This window comes from Chlamydotis macqueenii, chromosome 2 (genome assembly GCF_036417535.1).
Source record: "Chlamydotis macqueenii isolate bChlMac1 chromosome 2, bChlMac1.mat, whole genome shotgun sequence".
NCBI lineage: Eukaryota > Metazoa > Chordata > Aves > Otidiformes > Otididae > Chlamydotis > Chlamydotis macqueenii.
The window spans coordinates 21,086,942-21,112,669 of NC_141557.1; the positions used below are offsets into that span (position 1 = coordinate 21,086,942).

The 25,728-nt window shown below is 37.4% G+C and overlaps 1 protein-coding gene across 1 annotated transcript in view; it reads right to left on the reverse strand.

Moving 5' to 3' along the window:
• The window catches only part of LOC104478051 (macrophage mannose receptor 1), a 34,174-nt gene that overhangs the window by 7,957 nt on the left and 489 nt on the right, over positions 1–25,728 (reverse strand). Inside the window, exons 2-23 of the mRNA XM_010118307.2 lie at positions 23,556–23,954; positions 22,533–22,706; positions 19,792–19,950; positions 18,882–18,995; positions 16,458–16,604; positions 15,366–15,548; positions 14,661–14,818; positions 14,141–14,251; positions 12,886–13,001; positions 12,303–12,451; positions 11,603–11,802; positions 11,165–11,292; positions 10,427–10,514; positions 9,715–9,847; positions 7,050–7,088; positions 6,780–6,943; positions 5,607–5,674; positions 5,082–5,182; positions 4,285–4,427; positions 3,013–3,118; positions 2,005–2,201; positions 296–398 (exon numbers count right to left, since the gene is read on the reverse strand). Of these exons, the coding sequence (XP_010116609.2) occupies positions 296–398; positions 2,005–2,201; positions 3,013–3,118; positions 4,285–4,427; positions 5,082–5,182; positions 5,607–5,674; positions 6,780–6,943; positions 7,050–7,088; positions 9,715–9,847; positions 10,427–10,514; positions 11,165–11,292; positions 11,603–11,802; positions 12,303–12,451; positions 12,886–13,001; positions 14,141–14,251; positions 14,661–14,818; positions 15,366–15,548; positions 16,458–16,604; positions 18,882–18,995; positions 19,792–19,950; positions 22,533–22,706; positions 23,556–23,954 (3,180 nt within the window). The remainder of the gene's footprint in view (positions 1–295; positions 399–2,004; positions 2,202–3,012; positions 3,119–4,284; positions 4,428–5,081; positions 5,183–5,606; positions 5,675–6,779; positions 6,944–7,049; positions 7,089–9,714; positions 9,848–10,426; positions 10,515–11,164; positions 11,293–11,602; positions 11,803–12,302; positions 12,452–12,885; positions 13,002–14,140; positions 14,252–14,660; positions 14,819–15,365; positions 15,549–16,457; positions 16,605–18,881; positions 18,996–19,791; positions 19,951–22,532; positions 22,707–23,555; positions 23,955–25,728) is intronic.

The following is a 25,728-nucleotide window of genomic DNA, read 5'->3' on the forward strand; positions in this document are numbered from 1 at the left end:
CATGTAATACTTATTATGAACTATAGGTCATTATGAACTTATGTAATTGAAATTTTTGTGGGTTTTAGCTATTTAGTTGCAGTTTTAAAAATAAAATAATTTTGGTTTCTTAAATTCTGATATTTTATTTATCATTCTCTTCTCTAAAACTTTGCCAAGTAACACTGGAATACAAGATGAATCCTTAGGTTTTACTATCCTTTCCCTAAAAAAAAGGATGACAAAAGGATGCTAAACAAGAAAAGTTTTTTTGATCTTTGTGTTATAGATTTTAAGATTAACAATGCAAACTCACCACTATTCTTCTGGCATATATACCCTCTGGACTTATAACACTCCTCATTGTTCCATTTTCCTGTGTCATCAGCATGACCTCTCTTCAGGGAAACACAATCAAACTGTTGGAGTAAGGGAAAGAATATGAGTACATTGATGTTAGAAATATACTATACTGTACTATATACTATAACTCCCTGGGTAGTTTCACTCCTTTTTTCTTTTAATTCTGATATCGTAGGGTTTGTATTACAACTCTAGAAACACCTTCCTTTTATCCTTTTCTGTCCTCTATGGTGGCTAGCTCCACCTTGATACTGTCTGGTAAATCTTTATAATCTTCAGCTCAGCCTGCTTATTCATTTGATTATTTTTGAGGTGATGTACTTGAAAGGCATTCTTATTTTCAAGAACTTTCTGTCACACCTTCTGATTCAACTATTGAGCGACTATCAGCACATTTTTTGAATAAGGATGAAATAGAAATAAATAGAGGTCATCCTTTGTATTTTGCTTGCAAAGCCAAATTTAAATAGTAGTTATGCTTGACAGAATCATCTAAATGATGGTCCTTAACAGAGTTATCATCAGCTCTAGATCTTATAATTTTTATTTTCAGCTACACCATATCATGTGCTGAGTGCTTAACAAGCTGGAACTTCAAGTTTATTACAACTTGCAAAAGCCTACTAAGCTGCCATGCAAAAATTTTAGGAACACCTTTTTTAGTGGCTCTTGACTCTAGTTCCTGAGCTTGAGTAACTTTTGGATGTTATTTCACTCCTTTGAAAAGGATCCTCTGAAGGAGATAGCTGTTAGCATCTTGAAGGTGAAGGAGAAAAGTAGAATGTACCTTTGCACAATATTTTTTTTTCCCCACTTGATATTCCCCAGGAGCATTATTAGAGCTGCAGTAAAGTAGAGCTGTGTATTGTGCTGTATCCTACATGTCTTCCTGAGTGCCTTGGCCAATGGCTAGATGGTCAAGAGCAGAATGAATTGGCTCAGGTGCAGATTAATCTAGTTGTCTAGAGGTGTGATTTCTGGGTTCTCTGGAGGTGTGGATCGCAAAATGAAGGAAGAATGGACAGTGAGTGAAATGACATAGTTTGAAGGGCAAGACGTGGAAATAAACGGAAGAATGGCGATATGGATGTGCAAATCAGTCTCTGTTGGTCTGAATGTGTAGAAAGCTATTTTATTTACAGCATTCTGAGGTTTAATTTCAATGCTAGCAGTGGAGGGAGTTTGATTGGTTTAGAAAGCAGTTGACATCTGTTGGCCCTTAGCAATTCAATTACAATTTTAAATAAGGAAGAAGTAGAAAAAAAATTAACTCTTTCCTCTTACATCCTCTTGTCCTTCCTTTTCAAACATGAGTTAACTTGCCAAACATGAAAATATTTCCAACATGTGTTAACTTCTAAAATACTAATGTTGTATTTACTTTTTCTCCAAAATGAACAGCAAATTTATTACTTTATTCAATCTATCAGGTCTTTACTCAATCTGTCCATTTGCCAGTTGGCAAAATTGCAGCAGTGTTATTTTGTGCTTTGAGATAGCTAAAATATTCAAACATCAAAACTTTTTATCTCTAATCGCAGTGTAAAGATAGATGAACAACTTGAGAAGGCTGAAGCAATGTCTATAGCAGAGTGAGCTGTTTACTTGATGTGATATTGCTCCTCAGATTTAACTTGGTGGTAAAAGCCAAGCAGGATTTACCTGTTGCAGGTTCTGGCCATCTTCTGGATGTAGACTGGGATACAAAACAGGTTCTACAAGTTTTGGGGAATCTGGAGCCCAGTTTGTATAGGAGACAGCACTTCCATCAGCCCAAACAAAGTTAAGTTCAATTAATATATCATTCAAGCCAATCCAAGGATCATTTGAAACATCCTTCAAATGGTAAGTGAGAAAAGCTGGGGAAAAAAGCCAATAGAAAAGAAGATTAACATGTCATGTCGTCAGTCAAGATATCAGGTCATTAGCAAATCCATAAGTATTTTGTTTGTTAAAGTGTTGTAAATACATTTTAATTATCATTTGATCAGAAATTTACTCGAGTTTATTATTTCAAGGTTATGCCAAGCCTTTGCCTGTGAAAAGTCTCAAAGAGTGAAAGTATTTGGAGCTATGAACTGAGATAGGAAAGATACAAAAAAAAACCTGCCTGACCACCATGTTATCAAATAAGTTTACTTATTTCAACACTCAGGATGAGCTGGTTGACTGATGGAAATGCGTAGCTGCATACAGTTGCAAATGGAAGCCTGGGAACATAGCAAGGTGAAAATGTGCCTTCCTCTGACATCCTACTGCTGAATTAAGTTGCAGAATTTAGACAGTCATTTCAGAGAGGTGTAGTAATATATCCTTTTCTGTTTCTGGCAGAAACAGACCATGGATTCCTCTTCTTTCTTTGTGTCTAAAACTACAAATGTCTGGTCTGGATTTGTTATTTTATGCTAATTCATACCATATAAATAATGTAAAGCAGTTTGCATGGAACGGGAGGAAGCAACCCTTAGCATCACTAGCATGGCCTAGACAGATGGCTCCAGTTCTTCCAAAAACATTTCATGCCGTGGCCATATAACCCATGTTGAGTATGAATGTTATAAATACATACCATTTGCATTCTGTCCCCTTTGCCATATTCTTCTTTGCAGGAAATGGCCACTGTATACAGAGTAAATGCTATTTATTACCTAAAGAGCTGTTGCACTATACCTTGTACTTGTTCATTGTGTATGCTTGCCAAGTTTCCTCCAAGGTTCATACAAGTTCTTCTTGCAGTATACCAATACTCATAGGAAGAGCCAAAAAATTTGTAACACTGGGGAAAAAATAGCATAGATCATTAGTGAGTGACAGCAAAAGGAATTTAGGCTTGAATTACACTGGTTCAAGTAGAAATTAGCCCAACTCCGACTCACAAAATAATTTTCCAAAGTTAACAGGAATTCAGCTCTGGAACCAAGTCAAAATCATTCACAAATTTTAAATTTACTCTGTGTCTTTCTGTGAGGGACTGAGACAGTCATAACAAAGCTCAAAACAACCATTTATAAACCACAGTAGGAGTCTGATAGGAATCTAATGTATTAACTAAGAGATTTTGAGAAGTCATACTCCATCACCAGTAAAAGGCAAAGAAGTGCTGCCTGTATAAGAAAAGCCCAGCCCAGGCTTTCATGTGGAATCATCTGAACTTTCTGAAAAACGTTTTTGATCTAGAGCCTACGTTCAGTGTGCCTCACGCGTGTATTTGGCCTTTTTCATTTTACAGCTTTTTTATTAATGGACATATATGACTCATGATTTCTTAAAAAGTGCGTAGTCATCACTTTACCCATACACATTCACCCTGAAATGGTTTTGGTAATTATGAGTGTGCCTAGTGTGCCCTCTCCATGTTTACAGCTTACCCTCTGCTCTGTGCCAGTAGCACTGTCAGAGAACTACTCTGCATAGTTTGTGGAAAATAACAACTCTGACAACTGTAACAAAAATGCAAAAAAAAAAAAGGTGTACTGGCATAAACTTCACTGGTGTGAGTATCCATGGGTGCTTTTGTAACAATATTGTATATATTAGAAAATAGAACACTCGCTTAATAAACGTATCAAGTTTGTCCCTTTTGGGAAGAGGCAAGCATTACATTGAAGCCTGTTTGGAAAAATTTGGCCTTAATTCTGGCTCATTCCAGCTCAAATGACAGATTTTGTGCTATAGTTGGTGCTTTCAGTTGAATTCAGTTCAATTTTTTTGAAAGTGTATACAATGTAGCAGTTTTTCCAGTGTATTTCAGATGGCCACTTCTCGGGAAAACAAAACTCCGTGAACTCAACATTTTGCAAGAATTAGACAACTGGTTCAATTTTTAATGCAGCTTTGCATAATCAGTGTCAAAATATACCTGAGAGACAAAATGCCTCTTGAATATCTTTAAGTACCTTCCCAAGGACTAATATCATTGTACTTAGGTGGATGTTATCATACCTGATTTTTAAATAAAAGCCAATCTTCAGGACATCCTCCAAGAGGTGGAGGTTCCTCTGAAGGAAGTGTTGCATTTATAAAACTTCTGTGCCTCTCACAGATATAGCCATTTGAAAAACCACAGCTGACATCATTCCACAAGCCTGAAATCAATTTAAATATAGGTAAGAAGACACTGAATAAGATTGAAATTTGTGAGAAAGTGAACTGGCCTACATGCTTGTAAGTTCGAAAGCAATCTGCATGCGAATATGAGATAACATGCTTCAGCTCAACTCTGCCTCCCATCATCACTGCTTACAGGAGGACTTTGGTCCTATTGTGACTATGGGAGTGGTGACCACGAGAGATGGCTGATATGGCAACTCCATGACCTCTCAGTAGAAACCACCCAAACGGCTTTGTTCAACTGAAACATGCAAGTGCAAAGTTACACTTTATGAGTGAAAACACTATAAAATGTGAAACTTCATATGTGTTGTATTCCTTTGCTAACTGTTCTTTATTTTTTTAAAGACTAATTTGCTGTTGTTTTGAGTAGCATATATTGTTTGTGCAGCTGAAAAGTCAGTGATCAAATTGTGCCTACCATCCCTGTTAAAGGGAATTCCTTATATTCTACTTTTATGGCTAATATTGCACCTCAAGAAACATCAGATATAATGACTATACTTTATTATGCATATTTTCCCAAATTACTGTGAAAGAATGAGTTACATTTGGCAAGATATTTTTAACAAACAGGGGAAGAGCAGTACCCATAAAAATACTTTTAAAAAAAAAGTTGTGTAACTCACCATCATTTTTGTTTAAGACCACACAATTTTCTTGAGCATCTGCAAAGTTGGGCTCATCTCGTGCCCAAGCTGCATAGTGCACTGGGCTTCCATCCATCCAACTGAAAAAACCAACAACAAAAAAAAGTAGTGACTGCTCAGACAATGTTCACTGAACAGTTCAGAAAAATCTATTTTAACATGCTATAAGTATTTTTTTTAAATTACAGCTGTAAATTGAGTATCCATTAGGATTTAAAGACCTTAGATAACAAAATCCCTGCATGTCAAGTCAAAGAACAAAAATATTTTTATTTTTAGCAGACGTTATCTATATATTCATAGCAAGTATATTCCCTATAAAAATGCCATTTAAAACAGTGTTTTTGCAATGGGCTAAACCAAGGGAGAGTACACATTTCAACATGTAATATAACTCATTGAATCTATGTTTAACTCCCTTGCAGTGGTCCTGCAGAGGGGATTCTGTCAGTACAAAACTTCTACACTGCTTTTTATGAATCTTTATGTAGCATGTTTACCTACCTAAACTGTTGATCAGCATTCCGAATTAATCCTATGAGATATGACTCCAATTTGCCATTTTTTAAGATCTAAACACAAAAATGTACTTTTAGTTAGTGCTTTCTAATATTTACTAGTTATCTAATACGAAAAAGTGTAATTTTTGTGCTATGGAAGCAAATAGATGAATATACATAGTATAAATTATCATGTGCAGTCACCAGAGAGGACCTCTGTTGAAGTAAATACCATAAAACACATACTTTTGCTTTATTATCTTTATTGCTGCTTTCCCAGTTTTGGCTGCGTTACTGGTATGATCAAAGCTTTGAAAGTTGTGTTCTCAATTTAAAAACAAGGAAGATGAAAAAAAAATCTAGTACAAAATTTTTTGGTAGTTTCCTGTTCTTAAGCAGCTATGTCATTCCTGTGTCTCCATGTCATTTCCCACATAACAAAAGCAAGCATCTAATAGTGTGAAACAGAAAAGAGATTGTGTGGCTACTTTTGTGTAAGTAAACCAAACAGGTTTGTGACAGAGGATTGAGGCAACATTAATGCTATTAAATTGTTAGCTTGCCCCTGTCGTGGCTTTGGCATGTGCCCATCAACACCGTCTCAGGCAAAATGTAGGCAGTGCCCTTGAAATACACGAACAGTTTTGATAAGTACTACAGGAAGATTAATTCATGAAGGTCCTAGTTCATCAGTCCCTGACCTGGACCAGGCTAAACCTTTTTTTAAGAAGTTGTTTCATTCAGCAGAATGATGTGGTATGTGACCATGACAGCTACACTGGCAGTATCCTCACATCTACACATAACACTGTGTTCTAGAATATGATAGTTAGATGAGAAGTAACCACGCCATCGAAAGGACAGTTTCCTCAGTATACACCTTATCTTCCTGTTTGTTGCTCCTTATATATATTTGGTCATGGGCAGAAGTCTATTTAGATTAGAATATACAATAATATGTTCTCCCTAGTAAATGGTAAATTCTTTTGTGTTTGTTTTCCTAACAGAAACAGAATCCCTATTCTGTAGAATAAATATTTTTTCATTGAACATTTAAACCTACTGCTAATAAAATGTAGTAGTATTGTGCAACAAGCACGGTCTCCTGTACTTCACAAGGACATGTAGCAGGGTATGTAGGCCATATATGCTATAACATAGTCAAATTTCTTCTTACACATTTCCATAAAAATTTTCTTTCACTGTTATTTCCAATAGTAGCAAGATCTCCATGATTGCTTTTGCAGAACATTCTGGCTTTCTCCATAGAGGTCTTTTCTGTGCTGAAAAAATACTGTTTGTCCCCTTTTATAATCCAGCCATCTTCTGTGACTTCATATGCTGTAATACAGAAGAAGAATCTCTGTATTATTCATGGTCCTTACACAAAGCTGGGATTCTTACATAATGCTACCCTTCAGATAACGGAAAATAAACAGAAGCTTACTGGTAGAAGGGCCCAGAGGTTCTGGTTTCAAGGGTATCCCTGTAATGAAATGGGAAATAAATGAAAATGTGAAATATTTCCCAAATGTTGTAGGTGTTCAATTAGTGTAAATTATCTTAATGTCTATCCATCATCCATATTTTACATATTCAATGTAGAATATATTTATTCAGTACCTTTGGTGCAGAGCAAAAATGGATGTTCAGGGAATAACCGATGTATTACAGCCCTACATCTCTGCCTTGGTAGATTTTTACTAAGTGCATCTTATACATTGTGAATGTTGCCTAAATTAGGTGACTGAAGTTAGTCTGAATGAGTACTTGTTTCTGAAAGTAAATTGAAGAGTGAAAATACTTCAGTGTTGGTATACTTTGCACAGTAATAGGAGATTCTTTATGGATGTTGTCTTGTAACTGAATAAGAAATTCAAGTGCTAAACAATTTTTTCCTACAAAATATTTTAAATTTTATAGAATTATAGAATCATAGAATTATAGCATCGTTTGGATTGAAAGGGACCTTTAAGGGTCATCTAGTCCAACTCCTCTGCAAGGGGCAGGGACATCTCCAACCAGATCGCGTTGCTCAGAACACCATCCAACCTGGCCTTGAATATTTCCAGGGATGGGGCTTCCACCACCTCTCTGGGCAACCTGTTCCACTGTTCCACCACCCTCATTATAAAAAAATTGTTTCCTAATGTCTAATCTGAGTCTGCTTCCTTCTGTTTTAAAACCATTACCCCTTGTCCTATCACAACACACCCTGCTAAAGAGTTTTTCTCCGTCTTTCCTGTAGGCCCCCTTGAGGTACTGGAAGGCTGCTGTAAGGTCTCCCTAGAGCCTCCTCTTCTCCAGGCTAAACAACCCCAACTCTCTCAGCCTATCCTCGTATGAGAGGTGCTCCAGCCCTCTGATCATCTTTGTGGCCCTCCTCTGGACTTGCTCTGACAAGTCTGTGTCCTTGTGTTGGGAGAGATCCACGACATACCTAAAGAAGCTTTTATTGTTGCCCTTAATGTCCCTGGCCAGATTTAATTCTGTCAAGGCTGGACTCTTCCTTATCATATACTTACCATATACAGATGAATACTTGTACTTATTTGTATTCATTTGTTGGTGACACTATTTTCTGTGGAACTACTTTGTGAAGAATCACATTTGACTGAAAATCCACCAGCTTTTGAGAAATAATTTAAATGAAATATTTCTACGTCACACAAAGTGTGATATTGGAGCAATGTATCTCTGAACATGCAAGTTCAAGTGCTATAAAAATATAAAACAAATGTCACCTTTATAATTTTTTTACACAGGAGTTCATCGTAATGTTTGTGTTGTTGTATGTGTAATTACATTAAGTGAAGTGTGTGACATACATGACTGGGTAAAAAAAAGTCAGGTTTTAAAAATAGTCTCTTGCATGACTTGTTAAAATATTTAAAACAAACAAACAAAAAAGGACATCTTTCTGAAAGTACAAAGCATTATGACTATTTCAGCATCTTTCAGTATGACATTATGCACTGGTGACTAATGGTGTTAATTTCTTCAGGCTATAATTTCTGCCATTCACACCCTAATAATCATTAACAGTATACAACTACTATTGACACTTTTGCTAGTAATTTTTAGTTGTACTGATCATGCAGCTGAAGAATTACAAAGGAAGGTAATCTTCACAACATCTGAGATAGATGTCTGTGACTACTGCTTTTTAAGTATGAGAAGCTGAGACAATGTTTCTTGGTTAGAATCAGATTATTTTGAATAATTCACCAGCACAGACATGATACTATTTAGAAAAGTGTCACTTTAAACATTAACCCTTACTGCTTGTGGGAAGGACCCGAGAGCCACCAAAGAAACAGTCTTGTTAGATATATTTCTCAACAATAGTTACGTTTTGAAAAAAAATAAAAACCTTCTGTTTACAATAGAAGATTTTTCTGCTAGTATGAGAGGAAGATTTGAGCCTGCCTGTTATCTTAAAGTGTATAAATTTGGAAGCTTGGATTACTGTCTTTTCATTACAGCAAGCCTGTTGTTACAGGAGTTTCTTTACATGTCATCTTACAAAGAGAATGATTCTAGTATGCTGATAGTCTTGCTGAAATTAGAGTAGATGACTAATGTGTCCTTGTGTAGCACTCAAGCTACACCTGAGTGGAGGAGTGAAGTTTCACTTCACAAAGGATACAGAGATTTAAAGTAATTTTTCAAATTGCAATCCTCTCTGTCTCTGTCCCTTTAGCCCATAACATGGAAATTCCCTACAAGTAAAAGTTCCAAGAAATGTACAGTTTCATGTCAGTCAAAGCTTCTGTCTTGACAAAAATCTGCTTTTGATCAGAGTGGTGGATTTTACCAGATAAGGCCTTGAGGTTGCTTTCACCTTATTTTCTGTGGTTCTATAATTACGTAAACAAGTGGTTTTTTCAGTAAGGCTTGTAATATTTTTTAAAATATAACAAAAAAAACGTTTAACAGTTGAAACATTGTATTCTGAAAGTATTTATATGTCTTGACCTATTTTTCATTATGCAAAATTCCTGTGAAATCAACTAAATTTTTTACAAGCATGTAATTTGCAGAACTACCTGTTTTGATAGATTCAGCTTAAATTTCTTCCTGATGTGAGTTTAGAGCAAAAAGTAACCTACCTTTCTTTATTTCACAAATCCAGTTATGACTGTATTCACAGTGCACCTTAATCCATGATGTGGAATGCTCTTCACCGATTGCTCCACAATATTCAAATGCAGTATTGTAAAAATAATTTTTCTTATAATTCACCTACAGAAGAAACACAACTTTGGCTTTTATTCTAATCACACAGGGAAAAACGTTGTACTGTGGAAGGAAAGAGAAGTAGCACCGAAGATTCAGACCACTCCTGACTTTCCTCCTATGGCTGTGCAGCCTATGTGGGCTAATAAAGCAATACAGTCACTCCGCAAGAAAAAAGTGAGGCTCTGAATTTACACAGCATTTGACAGACTCCAGCAGTCACATGAAAGCTTGAATCAAATATGGTTTTAAATCAATAGCAGGGGAAAGGAATGTGACAATGTATCACCAGACACTAATGAAAATTAAGAGAGACTTTTCTAATGTATTTGCCACTTAGATAGTTGTCTCTGTAGCTGTAACTAGTACTCCATGTTACCACTGTTGTGATGATAAAACATCAGGGTTTATCAGCCTTTTTCTTTTCCAGACTTGCATGAAGAATAATGATTTAGAGTTACCCAGTGGTAAGGTGAACATTTCTGGGAATTGTTATACAACTTTCATCCACATCAGTCATGGAAACAGCTCCAACAGCAAAAAAAAAGTCAGAACAGAAAGAAACTACCAAGGTCCAGTACTCACCGGGGATCCGTCACTCCAGGAAAGCCCACCATCAGGATCCAAACACTGCAAACCTATCCAGAACGGCTGAGATGATGGGGATTTTTTCCTAGAGTGTGAAAAAATGTATCATGGAAGAAGAGGATGTATGTAGTTTGCTCTGTTAAATTTTGCGAGTTACATGGGACAATATTCACACTTGTTGAAGACTTTAAACAGAGTAGAAATTTTAAAAAGAGCAAAATGCTGTTGGTCAGCAAACCCCCATTAGCAAGTAAGTGAATTTCACACCGTAAATTTTTTGTACTTTGCAAGTGGTTGTGTTGAAAACACAGCATGGTTTTTTTCTTCATTAATGTTTTCACATTATTTTTCTTCATTGATGCTGTGATTATAGTGTTCTTTGAGAAAGAAAATGTTCAAGTTTGTGGAAGTCATAATTTAGTTTCAAAATGGTTCACTGAAGAAACTTAGAAATTCCTCTGAAGGAGAAACGTTCAACTGATTCGGTTGTTGGGTTGGCTTTTTTTAATTTAAAAGATTTGCGGATGATGACAAATTTTAGGGACTCCAAAAATGTCTTTGCAGCTTGGACCCATATGAAATATTTCTTTAATTCTTTTTCTTATTACTATGATGGTAAACAGATACAGATTTTCAACTAATTATCTCAGGAGTAACTCAAGAATATTTTTATTTATTCCCATATAATGTATTGTTATGCCAAAATATCAATTATTAGATGCTTTGTTTACTTACAGTATTAAGTTTTCTATCACTATTTGCTCTTCTTTACTTCTAATGGCAACCAGGTCTCCTCCTATTTCTCTGCAGAAATCTCGGGCTTCAAACCATGTTTTCTTTTGATTTTCTTCTCTCACGAACCCCTATAGATAAATTTTAAGGTAGAATAATATGTTTACAGCATGCTAAAAATAAATTTACTGACTACCTTGTATAAGCAAAATAGGAAAACATTCCATTGTAATTATCATATATGATATGGACTAAAGAGTATGCTGCTTGAGTAACCTTACTTATCACTGATAGAGTGATAATTGCAGTGATTTCCATGAATAGTTCTGTAAAAGCTTACTACATTTGTGCAATAACGTGCTATTCTGAAGTCTAGATGCCCTGTCTATTTGGTGCTCTTCTGTCTCATAAGTAAGATTATTGGAAAAAATTAATGCTTACTCTGAAGCATGAATTAGTGCTATTGCTTGTATCCCAACCCAAGGGACATTTGGAATCAGAAGCAGTTTCAGGAGTAAGAGGAAGAGTGATTTTTTCAGCTAGTTTTTTGCAGAGGAATTTTGCCTTTACTTCACAGTTCTGAACATCCCATAGTCCAGCTGCATTTCCAGTCCTTAGGGCGACACAACCAGCTTCATTCCCTTTGTGAGATATAAAAGAAAATAAATGAAATGTGTTTTAAAGTGGTTCCCCTGACATTTTTACAACTCATGATTCATTTACAAAAGACTGTTTGAAATACTAAGTGTAGTGTGTGCTTAAAGGAGAAGTTTCGTAAAAAGAGGAAATCAGCAAGCGGAGTCCTTCATCATCTTCCCTCCCCTTTGAAAAGCTTTACATGTGCATGAACAACCTCTTGGCTGCCTCTTTCCTATGCCACTCAATGCAAGGATTTGGCAGCCTGTCACCCAGCCTGGAAGGGATTTCACCCTTTCTGCTCAGTTTGATTGTGCTCTTGTAAGCCATGAGGAGCCAAAAAAGAAATATTTTCATGGCAGCTTATGTCAAAGTGACTCCTATTTTAAAGGCAGAATGTTTGTATGTGTCATCATGGATGTGTTTTAGCAAAGTTAGGAAACAGTTTAGAATTACGACACAGAAAGTTCCTTAGTAGCATAGCTTTACTCCAGTGGCAGAGTACCAGGCATTGCTGCATTCCAGTTTGTGTACAAAATGCCTTCACCAGTCGCCCACTTGAACATCCCTTGCTCTTCCGTGTCTGAGAGACCAATCCAAAAGTACTTCTCAGAGCTCAAACCAACGAGGCTGGTCAGATAGGCTTGCTCATATCTGAAATGACAGGAGTCAAGTGGGGATGAAGCCTAGCTTTACCTTAGTCTGCCAGTTCTCAGCATCCTAAACTACACAAGACCAGAATGAATGGAGTCTCCATTAGATTTCCTTTTAAGTGGATGTTGCTTAACTGGATAGTAGATGGACTAGCTTCAATAGCAGGTGAAGCTGTGCTCTGCTGAAAAACTGCTCCTTACAGAACAGAAGCAGCTGCTTTTTCAGAGTAAAGTACTGGAAAATATGAATGTTTCAAATGTATTTAGTTAGAAAAGATCTACTGTATTTACTAATATATTTTTCTCAAAAAAAAAAAAAAGGATATTCTGGTTTTCTGGTTTCACTTTTTTTTTTTTTAACAAAAAGTTCTAAACTGTTTTATAAAATTCCAAGATTATTCCATTAGATGTGTGGTTTCCAAACTCTTTTCTTACCTGTCTCCTACACTTGTTAAATAACCATTGCTCCTTTCACAGGTTTTCTTAGCTTCTGAAAATGTTACAGAGGTATGTCCAACCAGGTAGCAGTAAAAACCATGTCTTTTCCAGCCCTGTCAAGAACATATGGAATATATTTGCGGTAAAAAGAGCTGTGTTATAGTGCTTGAATTCCAGTGTTTGCTCTTAAATCAACGTATTTGTAATATAACCTAATGCAGTAATATGAATTACAGTGGACTAAGGGAAATTAAACTTTGCAAACATCCAGAAAGAAGAGATTTAATGCATATGAGTCTGCCTATTTTAACAATTAGTAACTGATAAATTTTAACTGATAAAAAAGTCAGAGGCACACTGTATAAGGCTCTAGGGGATACCAGTGCACAGTGTGGAGATCGTATTCAGAAGCGGGTGAGTAAAATACTTGCTCAGAACTAAGAGAGTAGTCTGTGTTATAGTGAGATGCTAACTCAAGTTTCTTGACATTTCTAGGCTAAAGGAACAGTAACTAGACTTATTAATTGGTTTAACTCATTAGCTCATCTAAAAAGTCTGACTCAAGAGGTAGCATAAAAACTATTGAAAAGTAAAGTCCTCAAAATTACAGCTGAATTCCAAGTCAGTTTTTCATTCTGTACCAGCTCAGGATTTGCTTACTGCTTTTGAGAAATCTGTGTTCAGTATTTGGCTGCTGCCTAGTTCATCTAGCGCAATGAGTCTCAGCTCTGGTCCCCATATGGGGTTGTGGGAAATGTTACTAAACATAGAACAGTAGTAAGTAGGAAAGTAAAAAGAGAAGAAAAAAAAACAGCAGTAGGATACAATAGCTTTTTCAAAACAAATTTACTCATAAAAGCAATTTGATTGTTTTGATTTGGCTTCAATAGTGAGATTTGTCATCATCTTCATCATGTCACATAGTGCAGAAATGGTTCCCAGTCTCTACTACATCTTAGATAACCGCAGATGGCTGTAGAACAGTATAACAAATATGCAGGAAACCACAGTAATGGCTTTAGCCTCTTTCACAGACAGTTCTGAGAGAGAATGGGCCTGACTCATATTGACTAAAAAAAAATTCAAAATAACTGTGTTTTAAATGAGGGAATGTAGTGCAAATTATCACCCTGAATTTGATGTACAATCACACTTGTTAGGAAAAAAAAAAAAGGCACATAGTTTCAATGTCAAGCGGAGCTTGATAAATGTTTTTTTGCTAACCAGATTCTTGGTTATGCTTTCTTCTTACCTTCAGGCAGACAGGATCAGTCTTTACTGTCCCAGAACCTCCTTGTAGTGGGTCTCTTCTGCAGATGTAACCTAACTTTCTATCACAGGTACTGTCTGCCCAGTATCCATCCTAGACGCAGTTTGGGAAGAGGTGAAGAATAGTGAGGCAGAACCTATTTCCTTTAGACATGCTATTGATTAATTTTTTTAAATGTGGCTTCAATGGGAGAATAAAGATCTGTACTTTTAAATGAATTCCAAGTATTTGTGCTTAATTGTGAGGTTATGTTAAGCTAACTGAGTTTCATAGGCAGACTGTTAAGGTTTGCTTTGCATATAATGTACACTCACAATCAGATATGAACATTTGTCTACTTATCTCTAATTTAACTTTAAATTTGATTTAGAACAACCATCTTTCTGACTGAATAAAGATACCATTCTCTGATTTGTTTCTAAGTTACATTAATTAAAAAAAATATAGAAATGGAAACAAAAATCGAATAGCATAGCGCTACACAAATATGGAATGATTCTACCTCTCCTGCCATAATGACACAATCTTCTTGCCCATTGATTGCATGGGTTGGTTCTCCAGGCAACCATCTGGTATATGTCACAGGAGTCCCATCACTCCACTGAAAGTACATTTGAGTACTGAGGTCATTCAGTCCAATCCACAGCGCATCCATGGCTTCTAAGAACAGAAATTCACCTCTGTTTGTACCCGAGTGGAAACAGTCCGTAGGAGCAAGATTTTATGGACTTGAGCTGAAATTGCCATGTTACAATACAAATTCATCTGGATTAAATGACAGCAAAGTTTATTTCAAGATCTAATTCACATTCTTCTTTCAAGAAGTTAAAAAATTAGATACCAGCAGGAAATGAGTTTCCTCAGCTTTATCAGTAAAAGTCCATTATTGTATCTACAGCTACAAGGTGTCTGAGGAAGATAATCAGCCCAAATACTGCAGTGACTAGAGGTGTTATTTCCTTCAAGTGATTTCATGCAGTGAAAAACAAATGAAAATCAAAAGGAAAAGAGTGCAAAATAAAATGAAGAGAGCACTAAGCATTCCTCTTGCAGTTTTTTGATGTTTGGATTTTTTAAAATCTATATATCTGTGGGCTTCCCCATAAATATTCATATCAAACAAGAATTTATTTTTTTTTTAATTCTGTAAGATTTCTAATAATGTAATTCCCAATTTTTACCAAAAACTGGCCTGTGGGATACTCACTGTAGCCAAGCTGAGAAAGTATGAAGCCATGCTCCTCAGGGTTGTGGATACTGGCTAGATTGCCGTTGCTGTCATTGCAGGAAATTAGGGCTTCTCTCCATACTCTGGGGTCTCTATGAACCATGAAACAGTGATCTCCATAGGGCAACCATCCTTCTGGGCATTTAGCAGGCTCTGCACCCCCTCAAAATCAATAGATGTTTTAAGTTTTTAAACAGTGCAAACTGAAGTCTAGAATAACTGCAATTACATTTGAAATCAGTTAATTAACTAATGAGAATGAGAATAGAGTGACTGCGAATAAGCAGTACTTCTGTGCATTCCTCATACATATCAAACATTTTAGTCTGTTTACTGTTGCATACTGTACTTTTACAGAAAACACACTGCATTTAAACAAAAGAGGAAAATAATGGAGCCAGTGGTAACTGGGCTTCACTGATGTGAAATACTCACTTTTGGACAGAGGAATATTTTGGAATTCCATGTATAGTGTTTTCACACAATATACCCCACCCAATTATGTTTTCATATTTTGTAAAGGCGTTATTACTGCAGCACAGGTGATTCTCTGCACATTTGGCTTTCCATACTAAGTCTCATTAAATAAACCAGAGAAAGCATAGCAGAAAAGTGGTCTGAAGAAACTTGCTCTTTTTTTTTGCCATCTTTCTAGGTTATAAGCAATCCCACTGAGAGGGTGGTTTGAGGCTATTGGTGCCATCTTTCTAATACTTCAATGATAAGCTTCAATATTTTCATTAGAATGCACTCCAGGAAGGATGAAGCATTTCTAACTTTATTTTCATGTCCATGCACTCCATGATACTTTTGTGATAGTGTATGGCTTAGACTAGTGCCTCTACAACCATGAGTAATAACATTAAACAAAAATTGTGTGGTTACTGGGTTCCAGGAACATTTGAAGTATTTAAATATATTTGGTTAAAGTGTGCTTTGTTCTGTGCCACTCATCAAAGCAGAAGAACAAATGACAATGATATTTTTTCATTTTAAATAGCTGTGAAATTTTATTTCAGTGACACAAATTCTGTCTTTATCAAAGGGTTTTTATTTACTTGACATGCATACCTGATGGAAGAATGAAAGGATCCAGTGTGGAGTTTTCCTTTTTACAGATATAGCCAACTTTCATCTCACATGGCTGGTTTTCCCATTTAGCATCTCTTCTGGGATTTAGTACTGCACAGAGTTTCTCAGGCTCAGGCTCAGGGCTTCCTTCACAGAATAAGAACCAAGTTATTTTTATGTAGCAGAGGTTTTATGTCAGCAGCTAAAAGAACAATTTGCTTCCAGTCTTTTCATGTGTCAGGTATGGACTCATTACTTCATTGCTACAGTTATTTTTCTACCAGAGATAAGGAAATGTAATTGAAAATTACCCATCAAAACATTTATGTAGATGCTCGTTGCATAATTCAGTTTCTACCATATTTGATTGCAGAATAGCGGTCTCAAACGTAAGACATTCCTATAAGTTTTGTGAAAATTGTTGGCTTGCACAGAAGAGAGACTAAACTTTGAGCACTGATGGAAAGGCTGCAGCAAGTTCTTTCCTTGCCCCACCCCACCTATTTAATCAGCCCGTGTACGGGAGTCAGCCATACATCTGCTGAGGAACGTGTCGTTCACAACCAGCTGCAGAATAAGTTGTGTTGTTGCCCAGTCACTAGATGCTGGACTGAATTGTCCAGACGTTGAAGGAATACCTGGTACTGCTACAGTTGCAACGCTGTACACAGGCTGTAGGAAATCAGAGTTCATACTTTCACAGCTCATTAAACACCTAGTTTTATACACAATTTGCGGCCAGGACCCAATTATGCTGGTAGGACTAAGTAACGAACCTAAAACACTCAGCTACATTCATGAAATCAGAGGACAGAGTTTGAGCTAGTATATTTGGGCAGGAACACAGTAAGGCAGTATCTTAACATCGTTTATATTCAGACAAGGAATTTTACGGATGTGAAGAGAGAAGAGCGTTCTTCAGTGAGCCATCAGCTGCTAACAATAAAAAGAAATTTCAAAACCTGAAAATGCAGGTTTTAAGCTAAACCAAGCTCAGTGAATGCATATAACTTGCTAAAACTATGAGACAAAAGCAAAAAACCACCAGTCTGTGAGATATGTTATCTGGCAGTTGAGTGGTGGGAACCTGGATTGGTCAAAGCCTGGCAGGGTAGGCTTCCTCTTTGTGGGAGCACGTTAAATGGCTTCTAGCTTCTACAGTTGTGTTTGGCAGAGCACAAAAATAGTACTATGGAATGCCTAAAATAAAATATAAGGTACATCTGTTGGACGAGGCATACCAAATCACATGTGAAACAAGTCTCATTTCCGTAATGCCCTTGCAGGGGAGTCTGTCCTTTCTATGTCAGGTTCTGGTGCAGCAGCTTTCAGTGGTGTGCTGGAACAAAAAAGTTACACTCAGGCCCTTTGAAAAGGTCCTTTCTGCATGTCCCTTTAGCAATTTGGCTGCAAGCAGAGCCTCCTCACACACCCTTACACTTGCTGTGTGTCTCTCCTTTGGCTGCCTCTGCAACCAGCCCTCCAGGAGGTTCTCCAGGACCACTGTTCTTGGGGAATGGGCAGTGTTTTCCTCTTCTCAGAGAGCTCCACAGTGCGATGACTTACTGTTTGTTTTTTTTTTGTCCCCCTAAAAGGTACAACTTACAATATTTTTACAGTAAATGGGAAATGTGTAGATTGACTCATCATAACAGCTATCCTGTGGAGATACAGGAACTCCAAGGGGGTGGGCTGCTTGACCTGAGAGCCAACTGCTCTTCTCTGCAAGGCTTAAGGAATTTGACCAGCTCAGCAGAAGGTAGAAAACCCTCTACCATACTCAGCAACTCTGGGCTTTCCCTTCATCCTCTGTGCCAGATAAGAAAAAGGTGGCACCTTTGAGACTTGGGGAAGGCCAGAAGATGGAATATGCATGCATTTATTCAGCAAGCAAACATTCAGCATTTGCTGCAACCAGCTGTTGCCATGACAATCATTAAGCGACTTTCAAAGACAAAGTGCCAATTCTGTGAACTCTATTTACAGTCTCTCTTAAATGCTGAAGAGGGGAGAAAAAAAGAAGAAAAGCATAGAAGGTGAAGAGGAAGGCTTTGAAGGACTGATGCTCACTGACAGCTGAGTCCTTGCAGGATGCGGGGTCTGATAACCCTTGTGAGAGTTGAAGAGACACAGAAGTTTTAACTGACTTGAAGGCATTCCTAGCATGCTACAGCTCAACTAGCACTTTTCTCTTTATCTCCTTCTGGTAGAAGATGTGTTTATTTAACTCTTCTGCTTGAAACTCCTTGTGATATACCCAGTGAAGAAAAACGTCATTTTCAGCTTTTTATCTCGTATGTCTCATAAGCCTTTCAATTCCATGTCCTCATGTTCATGGGGACTACCACAGGATAATAATTAATACACATTCAGCATTATGGCGGGAAGGATTCATTCAAAAAACTATTAAAAAACAATTACTACCTTGTGCCCAGTTAAAGTATCTGAAGGGAATGCCACCGCTCCACTGCCAGCCACGGTTGAGATTCAGGCTGTTAAGCCCAATCCAGAGAGAGGATCTCTTGCTGTCAATCAAATCTAGGCAACCGAAAGAGTTGGATTCTAATGAGATTTATTAGGAAATACTCTGCATTTTCAAAGTTTAGAGGAAGATAATAAATGTTTGCTTAGTGATTTCTAAGTTCAGTACAAAATACATGTTTACTGCTAAACTGGGAGAGTTTATTCTGTAGTTAAAGGGTAGGGAATGGTAAAAGCTTATTTTGCATATTACTTTATCAGAATTTAATGCTATTCTACAGTTATATGCAAGCAATAAGCTTTGAAAATTGAAACACTGGATTTCTATTGTTAATATTTATGTTACAAGTTTGCTTGAGTGTGATGCGATTGATACAGGGCCTTCATTCTACAGAGTCTATAGGTAAACCCAGGAAGTCTTTAGATTTTTAATAGTATTTTGTATAAATTTTTTATGGTATTTCAAAAAATCTATTTTAATAGATATATGTGAAGAATACTGATTTCTTAACACAGAAGTCATATAATGACTGCCTGCTATAATGACTTTCGTTCTTCTGAGGTCCCTTTCTGGGACCTTTCTGGTGGTTTCTGAGCTTGAGTAAACTTTTGCTTAATTAGTTGGAAATTCTTAAATTTCTTTGGAAAAAAAGAAATTTCAAATGGAATTCCACAACTTACAGAAGTTCCACCTATAAAAAGCTTAATTTACAGTAATTATGCTATTTCTCTAGTACATACACTATTATTACATCAGCTATTCGTTGTAATGTGATTAAAGCACTGAAACATTTGTAATCAGTCAAAAAAACTATTAGACATTCTCTTTACAGATTCTTGCTTATTAGTTCACCTCTTAGATATATTTGTTCATGTATCTCTGTGATACTTAATAATTCTGCGTTCTGCTGCTGACAGCTCTTCCTTGCTTGGTGCCACGTGAGAGCTGACTGGTGGTTTATCTGGTAGTAGGTTCCTGTCAAAGGATCTGCACTCCAAAATCTGTCGTTGTCTGTGTGAGAGAAAGGAGATTTAGTATTGCTATTTATTATAAACATCTTACACAAAAATGTTATGAGAAAATTTAACTGCGAGCTTACTTGTGAAATGAGATCCTAGAGCAAATAAGGCTTAGACCCCCAAAACCCATACCCTCTCCTGAGCTTGCTCTTTATTAAGTAAAAGAGGGTTTGCCATTGGCATTAGCAGAGATGGGCCTTTAATCCTTTATTTTCAGTTTTCCCTGTCAAATCTAGTATTGTCCAGGTGAAAAAAAAAATAGTGTGAAGAGATCAATGAAACAAAATTGCGCCTTGGTTATTATCTACTCTGAAAACCTGTTCAGCAGCTCAGAGGCTCTGTGTGAATTTATTATTGACTAAAATACAACTGAAATACAAGTATTTCCAGTTATGGAAAGTTCACATTTCTAACTATGCCATCGTTAATTACATTTACAACACTACAGGCTTGGGAAAAAGTGGCTGGAAAGCTGACTGGTGGAAAAGGACCTGGGGGTGTTAGTTGGCAGCTGGCTGAAAATGAGCCCACAGTGTGCCCAGGTGGCCAAGATGACCAATAGCATCCTGGCTTGTATCAGAAATAGTGTGGCCAGCAAGGGTAGGGAACTGATCATCCCCCTGTACTCAGTGCTGATGAGGCTGCACCTTGAATACTGTGTTCAGTTTTGGGCCCCTCACTACAAGGAAGACATTGAGGTGCTGGATCGTGTCCAAAGAAGAACAACCAAGCTGGTGAGGGCTCTGGAGCACAAATCTTATGAGGAGTGGCTGAGGGAACTGGAGTTGTTTTGTCTGGAGAAAGGGAGGCTGAGGGTAGACCTCATTGCTCTCTACAACTGCCTGAAGGGAGGTTGTAGGGAGGTGGGTGTTGGTCTCTTCTCCCAAAAAACAAGTGATAGAACGAGAGGAAATGCCCTGAAGTTGTGCCGGGGGAGGTTTAGATTGGATATGAGGAAACATTTATTCACTGAAAGGGTTATCAATCATTGGAACAGGTTGCCCAGGGAGGTGATGGAGTCACCATAAAAGACGTGTAGTTGTGCTGCTTAGGGACCTGGTTTAGTGGGACTTGGCACTGTTAGATTTATGGTTGGACTTGATAAGTGTAAAGGTTTTTTTCCAACCTAAGTGATTCTATGATTCTATGATTTTTTAAAAGGTATTCCTTATTTCTAGTCTGCATGTGTTTTAGGTAATTGGAATTTAGAAATTGTCTTCTGAAAGCTCACTGTCAGCAAAAAATGTTTCCTTGGCAAGTGCTAATAAGCTGTTATTACAACTTCCCCTAACTTTCTCTTTTATTGAGGAAAAGACACTGAATTCCTTGAACGATTCATTAGAAGAAATGTTCTCTCTTTTTGTTGTGTTTACTGCTGCTTCACTTCATATTTTTAACATTCTTTTTGAACTGTAGACTCAGGGGTCAGTGATAGTGTCCCAACAATTTTATAATGCCAAATACTTCATGTTTGCTAGTTTATATAATGAGGATATTCTGGTATTTTTCAAGCTACTGCATGCAATGTTGCACCAGGAAATAGTTTCAGTAGCATCGGTGAAAATGGTGGTGGTTGTGGTAGTTGATAATGAGTTGAACCTGGTTCCCTAGCGCAGTACTCCTAACAAAATGACAAATAATGAGTTTATGGTATAGCACTGGAAAATTAGGTCTGAGGCAGCATTTTTAATTCTTCATTAAAACCTTTAAATCTTCATTAACACTGTATTGAGTGTATTCATCCTATGCTCAAATGTATATACATTTATCTGAAACATTACAAGGGAAAGGCTGATGATGCTGCTATTTCAGTAAGACCCTGTGAGACAATTCTCTTATTTTATGTCTTTCAAAAAACTAACTACATCCTTCTGTGGTCTGTAACCAATCTTGTGATATGGAACAGGGATTTACATGGGTAGAAAAGGTTATACTACTGTTACTCCAAACTGCAATGAGGAGGGAGAATTACACTGTGTGTAGCTGTGTTGGTTTTGTTTAGTGAGGTGGGGAAGGAGGTAGACAAAATGACCATGAAGTTAAGCCCAGGAAGAGAGAGGGGTGAGGGGAAGTTACTTTGTTCTCTTTGATGTTAATAATAAATAAATAATTATTTTTCTCCAAGTCAAGTCTGTTTTGCCTGTAATGGTAACTTTAAGCATCTCTCCCTGTCCTTATCTCAAACCTCAAGCCTTTTCCCTTATATTATCTCTCCCTATTCTCTCGGAGGGTGGGGGGACTGAGAGAGAGACTGCGTAGTGTGGTCCTGAGCAGGGATAAACTACGACAGTAGCATCTCAATTTTCAGATTATTTTATGCTGAATGCAGTTATATTTAAAGCATACTAATCTTTATGGACACACCCAGACAACTTTCAGCTTGACTATAGGCTCATAGGATACATTTTTTTTTGTTTCTTGTGTAAGGAATGTTGTGGCATGGCAGAGACATTTTTGAGTAAAATAAAGTCATTATAAGGTTTTTCCCTTCCATACTGGTAACAGCATCTCAGTATTGATGTATTTACCTAACAGTGTTGTGTTATAGCACCTGTGTCAGCATTTGGGACTTACTGCCAGTTGGACAGAACCCATACAAATGGTCCGCGTCAAAGTTGGGGGTTGTTGCACACCAGAGCAAGCCGTCTGACCTGCCGGCAGCCGTGCACCCGGCGTGCCATTTGCCGCTCAGCTGGAAGGGGAAGGCACATGGAGCTCCGTTGGCGTTTCCGAGCAGTGTAAACAGATCTGAGGGGGCAAAACAGAAATAATAATATAGGTACAGATATCTGGGGGACTCAATTCTCTACATATCTGTACTTTCCATAAGGGTATGTGCAGAAAGTGTTACAAGTGTTACACCAGTGTAACTGGGGACCTACTGTCACCAGCAGTGTCTTCCAAGGAAGTCCTGGGTAGCTCTTGCTGTTTACCATTTACTTAGGATACTGACAACAGGAATGACTGGAAATAGAGCCATTTCATACTGTAGTCAAGAATGGTGAAAAAACTGTAGTGATTTTTGTCTTATATATTTAAAAATTATTTTCTAAAAATAGCATTGTTTTGGTTTTCATGTAGCTTAACTTCCTGTCATTCACTAAAAATAAGCCATTGATTTAACTGTTAAATGTTGCAAATTTTTTTGTCAGCTGAAATCTTGTAGAGGAACTGAATGGTAGTGTGCATGAAATTATTTCCTTATGTTTACTATAGGAGCATTAAAGTTAAAGATTTTTGCCTTTCATCCAACAATTTTTGTCTTTCATCCAATACAATTTCACGAGTACTAGTATACGGTTAAATAAAGTGCTTTAATCAAAGCTAACAATTAAAAATACCTTAAAGCCACCTTTTGCTTTAAAAGTAAAGAAAATAAAATGTACATTTTGCACATACAACATTCTCTCTGAAGCTAAAATACTGCATGGATGGAGGAACGCAGGCCTGAGTGTGTGAATGAATCATCCTCCAGTCCAACATCGCCTGAGGTGGAACAGCCGATGTTACACTAAGGGGAGCAGAAATCAAAGGACCCTATCTGTGAGATAAACAAGTGGGTTCAGGACACAGTCAAGGTTAACCTTTAAACTTTACCTTCATGGCCTTTAGAACACAAATCATCCGTGGTTCCATAGATCTTCCATTTATTCATTGTCTCTGATCCTGTGTTCAGCACGATACTGTCTTCTTTTCTTTTGCCAGCACTGAGAAATAAATCTTCCCCTGGGATTGCTAAGGTTGCATTTCTGCACTCCCATTTCTGGAATTTGCTTTTCTTGTTGCAGGGGTACAAAGAAATTTTAGCCTGATTTTGCTTGTAGGGAACTCCCAAACATTGTGCGAATGCCATACTCATCACCTGGTGATCAGACACCCACCTGAATTTTTGTAACTCACTGTTTTTGTTGCAAGCAGCTGTTTTGACCACATGAGGACTCTGAGCAATTAAACAGAGCTTAGTATCTTCATTGTATATTAAAAATACTTCATTGTCTGTAAAACAAAATAATCAGAATTATTGTATTTATGATGAGCACATGATGAGAGGAGCTTGTGATGAAAGAGATGTGCTGTTGACTCTATGCTGATCTGACTCATGTCAGGAGATTATAAATCTGATTCACTTTTGCAAAGATCAAACAGTATTTTCAAGACTTTATTTCCTTCTGGGAAGGAAAAATAGGTGCAGATGATGTAAATACAGTACAGAGGAATATAAAATGCACATACATTTTCATGAGTATGGTGGATTTTATTTTTCTAAATCCCTCCTGAAATACACATTTCTTTTGAGATTTCTAAAAGAGACCTTAGTGAAGATTTGGAAGTTTGCCATCACTTCATGCCCTATAGATTTAGCTCATTTTGCATACATCTCCATGGGATTGCATTTGTGCTTAACACAATGAGTGAGCCTTCTGGGACTCTTGCTGCTGCTGTAATTGGCATATTCTGTTATGGTTTATGGGGGTTTTTTTGAGGATGAAAAACTGTGGAACAGTGAGTTGTTATCTTGCCTTGTTCCAGTATCCACCTGTTAGTGCATCTATCGTAAGAAGTCAACATAATTCACACAATCAAATCACAAACATTCTCACAAGAACTAACACAGTATATAAAGATACTACAGGTGTGTGCCTCTGTGCCTGTGCATTGTTAAGGAAAAGCAATATCTGAATTTTAAACAAGCTAGCTAATGCCCCCAAAGGATTATAGGCAGCCTAATTTAGTAATCAATTAAGACAAGTAGGCCCTGCTACGAAGGGCTGCCCAATACTGCAGTTGCACTTCCAACATGTAAGGCAGCTTGTTCAGAGCTGGGCATCAATCTGTGAACATAGCTGCCTGCTTTGATGTAACATCACCCCTGTATCCATCTGAGAGAATAACCACAAAATGGACAGTGAGATACCCTTCCGAACGCAAATGTAAATTTGTAGAACAAGGGTAGGATGTTGGGGCACAGCCAATGTTGAGTAGTGAACAAAGCAGAAAGTGTCTGGGGAATTCTGTGATAGAAAGAATAGTTCTGGTTAGGGTATCTGTATTTAAGCTTGAGCTCTCCCAAGAAAGCCCTGTGTTATTTTGACCAGCTTAGTAATCTATGGAAGTTTCACTTCTTCAAATCTAAATTTGGAGCTAAGACTTAGTGTCTTCTTTCCTTGCCCATTGAGACAGAAAGCTTTAAATCTTATTAAATATTTTGCTTCTTACTGCTAAATAAGTGCTTAATGCAGTGCCCTAGGTTTCAGCTGTTGCCCCTTGTGGTATTTTTGGGTCTATTAACAGGACTTCTCACTAGAAACTGTGAGGTTTGTGGTTGGGCTGTCACGTGGGTTTGGGTTCCAGCTCACAGAGCAGAGGGAATAACCCCTTTTTGCACAGGTTAGTGCTGGCACAGCTCGCATGGCACAGTGCCTGCTTTTGGAAGCTATGATTTGTACCCCACTCCTCCATAAGTCTAATGAATTGAAGGATAAAGAAAAAATGTCCTTGAACTTTATCACCATCCTTACATCAAAAGGGAACTGTGATCTGTCCTTGGTCAACTTCAGAGCCTTAAATATGCCTCTCACCCTTTCTCTGAAAGGCATAGTGGTTATTCCAGGGCTGTTCTTGACTCTGATCTTTTAAATATTTTTTTCACTGGCATCTGCTCAGCCACAGTATTACATCTCACATTGATCCACAAGCTCCATATCATCCCACACAACCTCATCCTAAGGCTAGGAGATACACATACAGTACCCTATTTAATTCCTTTTTC